The following is a 15131-nucleotide window of genomic DNA, read 5'->3' as shown; positions in this document are numbered from 1 at the left end:
AATCTTTGGTTTTCTTCTTTGCTCTGGACGAGGAGAGACCCATCATTGCATCGATGGCTACTTGCCAGCTTTTAAGATCCCAGTCACTACTCGCCAAAGTAGGAGGTAGAACAGTGTTTTGCATAGTGTATTATGCCAGTTGAGCTTGATGTCCCTGCGACTATGATCCTGAGCCCACAGGTTTAACTACTCGGTCCCTCTGGGTAGCTGGCTATAACCAAGAAGTAACTACAACCTTGTCCCTTGTCAGCTTTACTATACACCTAGGAATTCTTACAGATCATACAATTACACTTACAGGACCATTGTCTGCCAATCCTATACATGGTCTTGAGTACACTCCCTGCTTCATAGACATACCTAATAGTTCAGCCTGTCCACCCATCTATCCACCCATATACCCATATTTGCCTTCACTGACAGTGCAGTACTGTATGTGCAAAAGGGTTCAACTTTGTTGTCTGTACCTCCCATGTACCTTTCTATGTCCCCTCTTCCTCAATGCCACGATGTTGATCACTCACATTTGGTACATTGTCCTTCTCTTCACCCAAATCAATACTTGTCTCTTCCTATCTAACAGTGTTCTCTTCCCTCCCCTTCCACCCCGGTAACCAACAAAAAAAATTTCCTTCCATAGATAAACCTTTCCTTGACTTTTTACAATAACAGACTAATACAATATTTGTCCTTCTGTAACTGACTTATTTCACTCAGCATAATGTCCTCCAAGTTCATCCACATTATGCGGTGTTTTGCAGATTCTAGGTTTTTCTTTAAGGTTGCATAGTATTCCATTGTGTGTATGTAGCATAGTTTGGTTATCCACTCTTCTGTTGATGGGCACGTCAGTTGTTTCCATATTTTGGCTATTACAAATAGTGCTGAGATGAACATGGGTGTGCCTATGTCTGTTCTTGTCATGGCTCTCACTTCTTTAGGGTATATACCTAGTAATGGAATGGCTGGGTCAAATGGTATTTCTAATTCCAATTTTTTAAGGAATCGCCATACTGCTTTTCACAATGGTTGTATCATTTTACAGTCGGTGGGCAGTGAATTTATGTTAATGAGGGAAGAACAACTCAGAAAAGGAGGGTGAGAATGGTTGCCAAACTCAAAGAATGTAACCCATGTTACTGAGTTGTACATGGAGAATTACTGAATTGGCGTAGTTCTGCTTTGTATATTCTCAACACCAATGAAATAAAATTCAAATTGGTGACGCCCCTGTGTAAACCTACCACTGGGAACCCCCTTCACTCCTCTGACACCCCCAGTTCTTGACTCTGCCCTACAACTAAGATCCACCAGATCAACCCCGACCAAGTATTATTTGGTCATTAAACTTTAAACACATCTTAAAATCCCAAAGTGTAAAGAGCACAACTCTGAGGTGAGGGGAGAGATTATCTTTTTTTGTTTGTTTGTTAATTACAGAATCTATAGCTCTAATAACACACAGAGACAGACACAGCCTACCTGTAATGCAGGGGCCAGGGTCCTGCCTGTCGCCTGCTTTCTTTGGTGCCTACTTACCTTCTCCTTCTTCATAATGGCCAAGATTCACTGAGCCTTCAAGAGCCTTCAGAGACCCCCTTGTTTGTGTTTTCAAAGAAGAAACCCAAGGCCCAGAGACTTTAAGGGATTAGTCCAAAGTTGCACAGCTAGTTAACAGCTAGTCAAACAACTTTTTGCCTGTTGATTAAGCCCAGCAAACCTGATAACTCATGAGAGCTTAGTTAGAGGGCATCACATGCCAGGGTATACTTCATGGATTCTTAGCAGAGTCCCTGGCTAGTGTAAGCAGCTAACACATTCATCAATAACTGAAAGGCTGAAGGTTCAAGTCACCCAAAGGTGCCTTGGAAGAAAGGCCTGGGGTGCTACTTCCGAAAAATCAGCCACTGAAAGCCCTATGGAACACAGGTGTGGTCACCAAGAGTCGGAGTTGACTTGTTAGCATTGGTGGGCTGGTTGGTTAGCAGAGATTAAAGACATCCTGTGACCCTCAGTACACTGAACTGCCAGAAACAACAGAAGCCACAGTTCTCTGGTGGACTTCTCAGCATTCAATGTCATCCAGTGTAAGTTTCTGAGAGACAGGGTATATGTTTTCTATCTGAACTGTCCAATGGCATTCTCTAGCTGTAAGCTGGGGAGCTCTGGTGGTGTAGTGCCTAAGACATCTGACTGCTAACCAGAATGCTGGCAGTTCAAACTCAGTAGCCACTCTTTGGAAGGAAAATTGGGCAATCTACTTCCATAGAGATAATGCCTCAGAAACCCAAGGAGGGGCTGCTATGAATCGGAACCGACCCAACAGCAGTGAGCTTGGTTTTGTTTTTGGAGCCATAAGCAGCTACTGAGGGCTTGAAAGGTAGCTAGTGCCAAGGGAGAAACTAAGTATTTTAATTTCATTTCACTGTAACTAATGTGAGGCGCTTTGGTGGTGCAGTGGTTAAATGTTCAGTAGCTAATCAGAAGGTCAGCAATTCAAACCCAATAGCTGCACCTCAACAGAAAGGTAAGGCAGTCCGCTTCATTAAGATTTACAGCTTGGAAACCCAATGGGGCAGTTCTACTCTGTCCCACAGGGTTGCTATGAGTTGGAATCCACTCAACAGCAACAGATTTGGTTTGGGTAATTAATATAAATTTAGATAGTCAGTGTGGCTAATGGTGTCCACAGTGGAGAGCGCCACTCAAGAGCACTATTATTTGGCGACGTAATTTGGAGACCCAATGCAGTAAACACAGGGCACTTTGTAGGCAGATGAATGGATTCAGACACTAGTTCTGTAACCTTGGCCAGTCCCTTAAACTTCTATGTCTCCGTTTTCACATGTGTATGGGGGACCATTTCCACATGCACAACAGAATAAAATGCTGCCCAGTCCTGTACCACCAAGAAAAGAAAGCTTCCAGGCTCTAAACGCCCTAAGTGCCTCAGACAGGCCCCAAACTGGTTTTGCAGACACAGCCCTGGTCCTTCCCCTAGGCCCAGCCATGGGAACCTGGCTCCCAGTTCACCTGAGGCTGCAGTGGTGGGGGTGCTGGGTGGCACCGGCGGCTGTGAGGAGCCACTGCTCTCGGTCATCAAGCACGGGTTGCCGCCGCCGTTCTCCCTCTTGACCAGCAGCTCGGCAGCGCTAGGCAGCGGGATGGGGTGGCTGATCCCCAGCTCCTCCTCCTGGGCCTGCTGCCTCCTCAAGGCCACCTGAAAGCACAAGGCAGGGGTCACCCTCAGCACCTCAGAGTCCCTTGTGCAGCTTGCCAAGACCACAGCACTCCCCCCGATTCATAAGCTCCAGGGGCGAGTTGGCAGTTTCTAAACTTTTTTAAAGCTACCACGTCACTGTGATGTGTAGTCCAAGCTGAGAAAGGATTTAGGACCAGATGCATAGCATACAGTAGGTGCTCAAATGATGTTTGTGAACTAGAAGAACTGAAAGCAGAGACGCCAACAGATATGTGTACACTGGTGTCCGTGCAGCATGATTCACCACAGCCAAAAGGTGGAAACAACTCAATGTTCAGCAGGTGAATGGATACAAGAAAAGTGGTCCGCCCATACAATGGAATATTACTCAGCCATATGGAGAAATGAAATCTTGATACATGCTAACACATGGGGGCAGGCAGGGACGCAGGGGGAAAGAAGACCCAATGCTTAGGGGACAGTGAACTTCTATGAAGGGTGATGAAAAGATTCAAGAACAGTTAATGGTGGTGGCTGAACAACACAATGAATATATTTAATGTCACTGAACTGTATGTATGAAGGCTGCTGGAATGGCAAATGTGGTGTTACTGATATAATTACGGTGAAAATATATTGAAAAAAATCACTATATTGAGTGAAATTAGCCACAAGCGGACAAATATTAGCAGACAAATATTGTATGATCTCTCTTACATAAAATACCTAGAACAGGAAAATGCACAAAGACCCAAGACAGGGGGCTGGGTGTGTGATATTCTAGGCAGGAGGCAAGATGAGGCCAAAACTGGAACTAGAATGGTGGTAACATCCCTAAGAAACTGGTAATACCTCTTCATTTTCTCTCCTCTTACATAATATTGTTAAAGCTTGGGGAAAATGGTTTATGAGGGAAAAAATGCTTACTACTTGTAATCAAAAAAAAAAGACTTGTTGAAACTGACTATTGGCAATAATGAAACAAGAAAAGCAAGTATCTGTGTATCAGATGCCCAAATACAAGTCAAAAGTTGACATCAAAATGGTAAATCACTTCACACTGAAATGGCTTTGATTTAAACAACAGAAAAGGTATTGTGAGGATGTGAAGAAACTGGGATCCTATTCAAACTCATCCAACATTTAGCTGGTGGGACTCTAAAATAGTACAGCCCTCATGGAAAAGTTTGGTAGTTCTTCAAAATGATAAACACAGAACTACAGCAATTCCACTCCTAGGCAGATACCCAAAAGAACTGAAAGTAGGGACTTAAACATACCTGTACACCTATGTTCACTGCAGCACTACAAAATAGCCAAAAAGTGGAAACAATCTAAATGGCCATCAACACATGAATGGATAAATGAAATGTGGTTCATACATGTAATGGAATATTACTCAGCCATAAAGTGAACTGAAGTCCTGATACATGCTACAACATGGATGAACTGTGAAAACATTCTGAATGACGTAAGTCAACCACAAAAAGACAAATACTGTATGATCTCACTTACATGAGATATCTAAATAGGAGCTCTGGTAGCACAGTGTCTAAGGCACTTGACTGCTAACCAGAAGTCTGGCTGTTCAAACCCACCAGCCACTCCTCAGAAGGAAGGTTGGGCAATCCTACTTCCGTAGTGATACTGCTTCGGAAACCCAAGGAGGGGTCGCTATGAGTCGGGGCCGACTCCACGGCAAATAACAACAACAACAACAACAACACAGAGACCAAAGTTTGTAACTGGTGACCATGGCTTGGTGGACAGCTGGGGAAAAGTTAAACCTACTGCTTAGAGGACAATGAACTTCTACTATAGGGGATGGAAAAATGTGGGAGCAGATAATGATGATGGTTGAAAAGCAGGGTAAACATAATGTCACTGAATTGTACATGTGAAGAGAGCTGAAATGACAAAATTTTATTACATATATGTTTACCACAATAAAATAAAAAGGTGAATTAGATGCACAACCACAACTTATATATTGTTTTAAGAAATCTGTGGTTTAAATTTAGAAAGCTGATTAATGTGAAAGTTTACTCCTAATAAAAGTACTTTTCAACTTACAAAAACTAATCTTAAATAATCAATTATCTAAGGTAATTAAACTTAAGTCTTGGTTTCTATGATTAACCAAGAAGCTTATGGATAGAATAGTAAGCGTCTGAGTAGAAATAATAATAAATTAACTTAAAACCCAAGTATCTCAATACATAAATTATACCCTGATTTTCACAAATTTCATTCATACAAAAAATGCACAGGCTATTCATTATATATGGTATATGCCAAGGATATTTATACAGACCTCCTCTCCAAGGTTTTTAAGAAATGTTACTTAAATTAAGAAGGGGGAGAACTGATTCAAAAGGCAACTACTTCAGAATCAGATCTAAGATTACTAGCTAACTATTTTAGAAAGACCAAAAATTGTTTTGATATTTTGTTGAGAATTTATCCACCATAACACAGGCCTTCAGATGTGGAAAAGACAGAAATTTCACATATTTAATGTAATCCCGTTACTTTTGCTTTTTAAAATAGCACAGAACCTTGTTCAAAATCAGCAACCCTACTCTGATAAATATTTTTATTAAATTTTGAGGAAATTTCCACCCCTGAACATATTTAAGCCAAAGACTAGATGTCCAAGAGTATTTTTCTACCTACAAATAGAATTTAAATGTCTGTAAACTTTTTTGAGTAAACTCATCCTGATACTTTTTAATGCTACACCCGGTGTATTTTTTGTGCCACTATAGTATTAAGCTAAAACCCTATAAAGAATATTTTTATGTCTTCAAAATGAATCTATCCAAAATAAATCTATTTCAAAATATACTTTTACAACTCTGATGTACATTAAAAAAAAGTCTTTAACGCTAAGCATTTGTGCAGTTTTCTGAGTTCTTATCTAAAACATTTCTAATGGAGGATATTTACACCTTCCTTAATGAAAAGTAGCAGCACAGCCTTAGTAAATACTTCTTTCGTATCTTTCTATTTCAAATAACCTGTTTAAAAAGATGAAACAATTTTTAGCTGGAAAGAATGTATTCGCTTCTCAAAATCCCAATAGGATTACCTATGGGGCTATTTCCGTTAAACTGCTTTATTACTAATCCACTAATGAAACTTTATTTTTAACCAAAAGAGACGGAAAAAACCTTCCAACCCGTGCCTGGTCGCCCCGTCCCCTCGCGTATGCTTTAAAATTCTCGTGAACTCTTTAAAATATAATCCACAATTATATATTTTATGCCTAGACAGCGAAAAATAAAATTTTAAAAAGCTAACAAAATTTCCAGCCCAAAATGGCTGAGGCACCAGCCAACCCCCAAGCGAACAAGGAAAATGCACCGACGCCGCGCCCACTACGTGGACTTTTCCAGAAAAATGGACCAACAAGGCCTCGGGACTGGGGGGAAGAGCCGCCCCACGAGTCCCGATTCGCCCCGAAACCAGGAGCGCGGCGGTGGGCTTCCGGGCCTGAGGATCCAGGGAGGCTCTGTGAGGGCCGGATCCGAGAGCTTGGGAAAAGTTAACCCCACGATTCTGTGCGGGGGCCGGATCCGGTAGTCTCCAGACAAGGGAACCCCGCGGTTGTGTGACAGTGAGGGGCGGGATCCAGGAACCCCGAGAGGCGCTAACTCCCCGGCTTTGTGAGGGCTCGGGAACCCCGCTGTGGGGTGAACCCACGGCTCTCCATAAGGGGCGGGATCCAGAAGCCCAGGGACCCCTTCCCCAAAAGGAGAACCCCTAAACTCTGCTCCGCGGGCAAAGGCCGAGGTCTCGAGGACTCCCAAGAAGAGTGAACCCCGCAACTCTGTTCGGCGGAACCCGAGATTCTCAAGCGGAGCAAACCCCGCAACTCTACTGGCACACGTGACCAGGGGCCGGGGACCAAAAGACGAACGAATCCTCAACTCCCTGCTCCGCAGGCGTGGCCGGAGATCCAGGGAACCTGCTCGTGGACAGAACCTCTTCTGAGGGCTGGGCCAGGGACCCCGGAGACCCGGAAGGTCGCCATCTCCGCAGCTGTGGCAGCGCGCAGATCCCAGACGCCAGGCCCTCTTCGCGCGAGGCTGGATCGCTGCTGGGAGCAGGACCTAGCGTACCTCCGCCGTCGGGGTCCTGCCTGAGACTTCACCCAGCGCCCAGGGCTGAATCGGACCGTTAGAGGCCCCACGCGGCCGCCAGGGGACCTCGCCTAGAGCCCTGGGCTGCACCTTGCCGTGGGGCCCCGCCAAGGGACCTCACTAAGCATCTGGGCCTGCACATGGTTGTCGGATCCCGCTGGAGGACCACGCCCAGCGTGCAAAGCTGGACCCGGCTGTCTGGGATCCCACACGCCGCTCCGAGGGACTTCGCCTAGAACCCGGGGCTGTCCGGCCCCTCACTCACCTGCGCGGCCATCACGCGCTGCCTTTCAGCGATCAGGTTGCACTTCTTGCACTGGCAGTCCCGCCACATGCAGAAACGCTTGTGGCCCTTGAGCGGCGACGCGTAGCCGTGGTTTCTGCAGCGTGCGCACTTGGGCAGCCGCGGGGACTTCTTGCCCGCCGCGCCAGAGCCCGCGCCGCCGCAGCCCCCCGCGCCCGCCGCCCCCAGTAGCGGCCCGGAAGCCTTCCCGAAACCGCCTTTGCCTTGCGGCGCAGGCCCGGGAGCGTGCGGGGCCTCTGCCGGGGCCGAGGGTTTGTTGAAGGCGTCGTCGTTGGGCATGGTGGCCGCCTTTCTGGTCCGAAGACAGCTGCAAGGGCCACCCCGACCGACGGCAAGACTGCGAGGAGGAGAAGCGGAAGATGTGTGCGCAGCAGCCGGAGGTGCAGCCCGACTCGTGAGGTCGAGACACGCAACGCCCAGGGGGTGGGGGTGGGGGTGGGGGTTGTGCCTTTTTTTTTTTCTTTTCTTTTTTGGCGCGCGCGCGCGCGCGCAGCGCAGAACTTTTGGATACTTTTCAGAATGTTCCCGGGACAGCCAGGGCAGGAGAGGGCGCGAGGGGCGCGGCCATCAGCTCCCTTCCCCCCAGCTCCAGCTGCCGTGCTCCCGCAGCGTGCAGGCTTGCAGGGCGGCAAACACCCGGGCGCTGGTGCAGTGCAGCTGCAAGCGCGCTGAGGGGTGCAGAGCTGCCTCCGCTGATGTCCGGATTGGCTGCCAGAGCTTGTGCACGGAGGAAGCTAGGCAACCCGGGTCATGTTGCTCCGAGGAGATGCAGACCGCCCTGTGGGGTCCTTGAGTTCCCCTCCCTCCTCAGTGAAGGCCTTCTCCACGTTGGATGGGGCAGAGGCCGGTCGAGTCAGCTCCGACGGGTTTTTTTTTAGTATGAGACTGAGAACCTAAGAAGGGAGAAGGCGTTGCACTTCCATCAGCAAATATGAGCCTCAGGGTGGGAAATTCAAGCGCGCCAAAAACGTCCAAGTGTGAGCCTTTTTACTCTCCCACGATATCTTCCTGCCTGGTGGTCGTTTGCTCACTAGGTTTCCACCTCCTGGCTGCAGAACACTTTCGGTCTAAAATTACTGGCAGCTTCTTGCCTCCAGTCCTTAGGGCTTCTTGCCTTTCAGGTAGCTCCTTTAGACCCTTGCAGAGGTCAAACTCACCGTTTAAAAAATCTATTGCGGGGTAGGTACACAGATGTAGACATTTATCTAAACTCATTCTACACTTAAGACCTGTGCATTCTACCGTATGCAGTCATACTTCCAAACAAACCAACAGACCCTCAACCTTCTTCCAGTCTTTTGCAGGATTCCCAGCCAGAACTCCCCCACCCCCATCTTAGGTTTGTCTCCTGCCCTGCACTTCCGCAGCAAGTCCATCCCTAAGGCTTGCTTGATCAAGTCTTCCTACGCCCCCACGTGTCCCCTAAGGCCAGCCCTCACCTCCTGCAAAGCCTTTCACTTGGTCTCTACTCTTACCTTCTGGCACATTCCATGCCCACAGCAGCTGGGGCCCTACAATAGCTGTGGTCTTGTTTTCTACATGAAAAACGAATGATAAAGACCTGGCAGGCTGGGTCTTCAAGCACTTGGAATGATGTTTTCCTGCATTATCCACCAGCCTGTAAGCGTTCTCTGTTCTTTACTTATCTCTCTGCTCAGTGGCACTTTTCTCACCTGGCAGTGGTCATTGTCCTGCTGGGGTTGTCCCTAACCCCTTACCCCACTCTCACTAATACCAGTGTTATTATTAAGGCTCCAAATTCTGAGTCTCAGCCCTAGGGGTTAGAGTTCCAAAGAAGCACAGACACTCCACTTAGCTTCTCATCAAATGGTTGTTGGTGGTGGTCTCTTTCAGCAGGTTTGAATGGAAATCCTCCAATCTGCCTTTTCCATTCTTATCCTCTTGGGCTCCTCTCCCAAGCCCTTTCCCTTAGTCTAGATTTACTCCATGTGTGTTCTCTGTCTGAAAAATTATTTCCTAAAGGAGTTTGTAGGAGTCTCTTTAGGGTGCAAACAGCTAAGCACTTGAGTACTAACTAAAAGGTTGGTGGTTTGAACCCACCCAAAAGCACCTCAGAAGAAAGGCCTGGTGATCACAGCCTTGAAAAACACTGTGGAGCAGGGTTCTATTCTGCAACACATGGGGTCACCATGAGTCAGTGCTGACTCCACAGCAACTGGTCAATTAGTTCAAGAGGTTTCTAGCTTTACACAGTAACTCATTTCTTACCCATCAGGGCAGTGATGCTCTTCCAGGATGCGGCCATCCATCCTCTTCTGGATCCTGTTAAACGATAACCACTGTTTTGCTCTGGAATATCTCTACGTCCTCCTCTAAAGCATGCCAATCGCTTTCATCTTCTATTTATTCTTCTTTTTCCATATTTACATTTTAATACAGAAACTTGGCACTGAGACATTCCCAAAGTCTAGTTTGGTTTTAAAGAATAAAATAATAGGTGCATGAAGCAGTAGTCAGCAAATCCCAAATGATAGGGAGAATGTCTGTTCCTTATCTTACCACACCACTAAAAACTGAAATAGAGGAATGTAAGCCTACAGATATGAGAAGGCCCAAGGAAGTAGGAAGACCCCAAGAATAAACTAAGCGATACAGCCATACATTGGAATATTATTCAACTATCAAAAGGAGTGAAGTTCTACTGATACGTGCTGCCGCATGGATGAACCTTGAAAATGTTGTGCTAACTAAAAGAAGCCAGATTCCAAAGACCACATATTGTATGACCCCATGTACATAAAATGTTCAGAGTAGGCAAATCTATGGAGACAGAAAATAGATAGGTTTTCCTGGGGCTGGAGTGGCACTGGGGAGTGAGTGGAAACAGAAGTCATTTTGGGGGGAAAGGGTGGACTATTCCAAATGTGGAGTGTAAAAATGGTTGCACAACTATGTAAATCTACTAGAATTACTGAATTTGCACTTAAAATGACTGAATCTTACGGTGTGTAAATTATACCTCAGTAAGTTGTTAAAATTTTTGAACTAAAAGAGAAAACAAATTATGTACAGTGTGGTTCCATTCTTGAAATAGAAACTAATGTATGTTTGTACCTGCTCAAGTGTGTTATCAGATTCTCCCTGGGTGAAAAGATTATGTGGTCTTCTCCTACTTTTTTGTATTACATGAGTTTTAAAAGGCACTTAGCAGGCATTATTTCACTGTCAGAGAAAGAACAATGCACTGTTTTACTGGTATGATAGTATAGCATGGTAATTAAGTGTCTGGTTTTGAATCCCATCTGTGTGACCTCAGGCAAGTTATTTAACCTCTTTGTGACAATTTTCTAGCCTGTAAAATGGGAGAGATAATCAAAGTTACCTGAAAAGGTTGTCAGGAAGACTAAGTGAGTTAATGCTTGTGAAGTGCTTAGAAAATATCTGGCACATCGTACTAAGTTTGTTGTTATTATTACTTCCTTATTGAAAATTGAAAAAAAAAAAAAAAAAAGGAGGGAGCAAGTCGGGGGGGGAATATATACATACCCACTTTCTATACCTTGGAAGAACTTGTAGTGAGAGGAAGCTATATTAGAAGACATCAATGATAAACGCCAATGATTTTTCATTTTGTCCAGAGTCGTTGTTCTTGTTAGTTGCTGTTGAATTGGCTCCAACTCCTAGCGACCCCCTATATCCATATGTTGTTATTTGCCATTGAGTCAGCCCTGACTCCTAGCGACCCCTCCTTGGGTTTCTGAGGCAGTTATCACTACGGAAGTAGGAATGCCCAACCTTCCTTCCGAGGAGTGGCTGGTGGGTTTGAACCGCCAGCCTTCTGGTTAGCAGTCAAGTGCCTTAGGTACTATGCTACCAGAGCTCGTAATATCTGTATATAACATTTAAAATGTTCCCCAGTCCTGCACCATCTTCATGATCGCTGCTATGTTTGTGTCCATGGTTACAACCACTGTGTTAGTCCATCTCATTGAGGCTCTCCCTCTTTCTCTCTCTCTACTTTATCAAGTATGATGTCTTTCTCTAGCAGTTGATCCCTCCAGATGGTATGTCTAAAGTGTATGAAATGAAGTCTTGCCATCCTCCCTTCCACGTTCCAAGGAGCTTTCTGGCTCTACTACTTCTAGTGCAGATTTATTTGTTCTTCTGGGAGTCCATGTCTGATAGTCACCAAACCACAATTCAAATACATCAGTATTTATTCCGTCTTCCTTTTTCATTGTCTTGCTTTTGCATATCTATGAGGCAACTGAAAATACCATAGCTTAGATGGTATGTCAAAGTGACATCTTTGTCTTTAAACACTTGAAAGAGGTCTTTTGCAACAGATCTGCCCAATGCAATACATTGTGTGGTACCTGAGACCACATATATGAAGGGAGGTTCTATATGAGTCAAAATCTTCACCTCCCTATGCCAGCCGTGTATGATTAATACCTTAAACCCTAGTGGTAAAGTGGTTAAGTGCTCAGCTACTAACCAAAAGTTTAGCAGTTCGAACTTAACCAGTAGGTCCATGGAAGAAAGACCTGGCAATCTGCTCCCATAAAGCTTACATACTAGGAATTCTTATTGGGTGGTTCTTTGTCATATGGGGTTGCTATGAGTGGGAGTTGACTAGATGGCACACAGCCGTGACAACTGGTTTGAGCCGTAGGAATGAAGGGAGAAGAGAGACTAGTATAGGCCTAAAGTATTTGACGGAGGAAGACCAAGCAAAGTCCTGTAATCAGACAGGATTTGAACAGGCACAAAGGCAAAAATGACATTCTGGGTCATGGGAACAATGGGTAGCTGGTGGGGCACTGGGAGTGAGCCCGTGGGTTGGGGTAGTGGGGAGGCACAGACATGCCTGTCGGGGACAGAGTAGGCAAGCTGGAGCCTGGTGGGAGATAAGGTTGGGAAGATAGCATGGCACCTCGCCTGCCAGTGAGGAATTTGGCTTCTCTCCTATAGACAAACGGAGAAGGATGGAGGCTCTCGTCCTTGGGGTGTGTGAGGAGTGAATGTGTCCATTCTGTCCATTACTGTGTGATTTCAACAAGCCATGTCCTGTCTCTGAGCCTTCCAGTCTTACCTGGGGATGGTGATCATGTATTTATATAATGTCCAGTGCAATGCCCGCCCACTGACCACATAGAAGGTGGTCCATCAGCTGTTGCTAGCAGATGCCTGCAGTTTGGATTGGAGGGGCAAGAGAGTTTGAGAGCAGATGATGCTGACAAAGGTCCAGCTCTTCAGGAATTGGAAACAGCACACTATCAGAAAGCAAAGGCAAGAAACGATGGCAGGGAAAAGACGGCAAAGCCTTGGCAGCTCAAGTCTATGCCATTCAGGGCAGTCGGCAGACCCTATGGTATCTCTGTTTTATAAAACTTTTCCAAAAAGAAACAAAAAACCATGAAACCCAAACTGCTGCCTTCGAGTGATTTCCAACTCATAGCAGCCCCACAGGACAGAGTAGAACTGCCCTATTGTGTTTCCAAGGCTATAAATATTTACAGAAGCAGACTGCTTCATCTTTCTCCCAAATCCGTTTGTGGATTTAAACCTCTGACCTTTTAGTTAGCAGCTGAGCACTTAACCACTCTACCACCAGGGTTCCTCCTACAAGATTCTACAAGGATTGACTTTCCCTTGTGAGTTGCCAACAAACTACTAAATCACTTTCATTATTCTGCTTGAGGAGTACACACATTTTGATTTTCCCTATCAAAATGGTTAAAAGGCAAATGTTTTGACGGTTTAAGGAACATGTGTAGGTTACCTAGAAAAATCACTAAACTGATACAAAATAAATGAAGGTGCTGTTCTGATACATTCATAATACATAAGCATTTAAAACATGCATTTTGAAGATAATTGGAGGTGATTTTTAGAATCAACTACTGTTTGGGAATTAACAGTAGACTGATTCCTTTCCAGTCACCTAAAGAAAAGGAATTGGCTTACTATCATAATGTTTTTCTTGTAGAATCAATTGCTTAAAACTTCAAGAAGAAATCTGGCTTTAAAAAATATATTTATTTTACAAAGTTGAATTCGATGGGGAAAAAGTGGCAATCAACATTTTATTTACTGCTTAATTTTGTTTTAGCTATTTATGAAGAAAGGAGCTCTGGTGGTATAGTGAGTGGTTAAGCATTCGTTGGCAGTTGGAACCCACCAGCTGCTCCACAGGAGATACATGTGGCAGTCAGCTTCCGCAAAGATTCACAGCCTTAGAAACCCTGAGGAGTAGTTCTACTCTGTCTTGTTGTTATGTGCTGTGGAGTCGGACCCGATTCATAACGACCCCTCCTTGGGTTTCCGAGGTGGTATCACTATAGAAGTAGATCGCCCAACCTTCCTTCCGAGGAGTGGCTGATGGGTTTGAACTGCCAGCCTTCTGGTTAGCAGTCAAGTGCCTTAGGCACTACGCTGCCAGAGCTCCTTACGCTACCAGAGCTCCTACTCTGTCCTAGAGGGTCGCTATGAATGGCAATTGACTTGCCAGCAGTGGGTGTGATTTGGGTTTATTTGTGAAGAGCAAACAAATGTCCATTTGCTCTCATAGCTTAGAAATGCTTTAATAGACACGTCTATGAATAAAGAAGAAGATTAATTTTTTAAAGTTCAGTCATCCACCCAGAAGTACCATCTATGTATCTAAGGAGTTTCTTATACAATTGATGCTCCCTTAAATGGAGGCTGTCTCAAGACTCTCCCTAGGCCTTTTGCTGAGATACTTTTAAAAGACCAGAAGACACAGTGAAAATAAATCCTGAAATAAATTTTCACTTAAGAGTTTCAAGGTAAGTTGGAAATTTAAATGTATATTAAGTTAAGATACTGAGATACATTCCCTTGTTGCATTCAATAGCCACTCTCTTGCTAATTTCTCAGTTTGCAAACAAAATAAAAGCCAGAATACAAACAGATGGGTTATTAGCACCCTAATCTGCCAGGAGAAATAACATTGTAAGTGTACCTTTATTTTTACCAAAGACCAGTTACCTGGAGGTAGAGAGTTAGAAATAGTAAAATGAGTATTTTGTGGCTAATTCAAAGTTTAAAAATGGAAACCTTTAGTAGACACATATATATCAGCTAGAATGTATTTTACAAAGTTTTTTTTTTGTTTGTTTGGCTTTTTCAAAGAAGGCCTTGTCACATTTCCACTTTTACCAATTTGTGGGAGCTTTAGAGATAAATTATAGGAACTAAATTTTATCTAATTATAGATGCAAGAAGCATAAGCTGCCGAGCAGAATTGTGAGAATGGGTATATTTGATGCCAAGGATTAGGTACTGCAATCATAATCAAAGAGTCCTGGTGGTATAGTGGTTAAGCACTTGGCTGCTTATTGACACAAATTATTAAAAAACAAAACAAAACAAACTACAAGTATAAAGTGACAACAAATTAATTACATTCAATCTTACATTTCTAGACTACAATCAATGACATTTGCTTGAGAGGATTATATGGCTGTTGTCAGAGTTAGCTGTTTTGATTTAA

At 44.5% G+C, this 15131-nt stretch overlaps 1 protein-coding gene across 1 annotated transcript in view; it reads right to left on the bottom strand.

Moving 5' to 3' along the window:
• The window catches only part of DMRT1 (doublesex and mab-3 related transcription factor 1), a 139399-nt gene extending 131469 nt beyond the window's left edge, over window positions 1–7930 (bottom strand). The window contains exons 1-2 of the mRNA XM_007955983.1: window positions 7613–7930; window positions 3034–3220 (exon numbers count right to left, since the gene is read on the bottom strand). Of these exons, the coding sequence (XP_007954174.1) occupies window positions 3034–3220; window positions 7613–7930 (505 nt within the window). The remainder of the gene's footprint in view (window positions 1–3033; window positions 3221–7612) is intronic.
• Window positions 7931–15131: the final 7201 nt, after the last annotated feature.

Source organism: Orycteropus afer, unplaced genomic scaffold (genome assembly GCF_000298275.1).
Source record: "Orycteropus afer afer isolate SDZICR_OR568_19922 unplaced genomic scaffold, OryAfe1.0 scaffold00569, whole genome shotgun sequence".
NCBI lineage: Eukaryota > Metazoa > Chordata > Mammalia > Tubulidentata > Orycteropodidae > Orycteropus > Orycteropus afer.
This window is presented reverse-complemented; position numbering and strand designations above follow the sequence as displayed.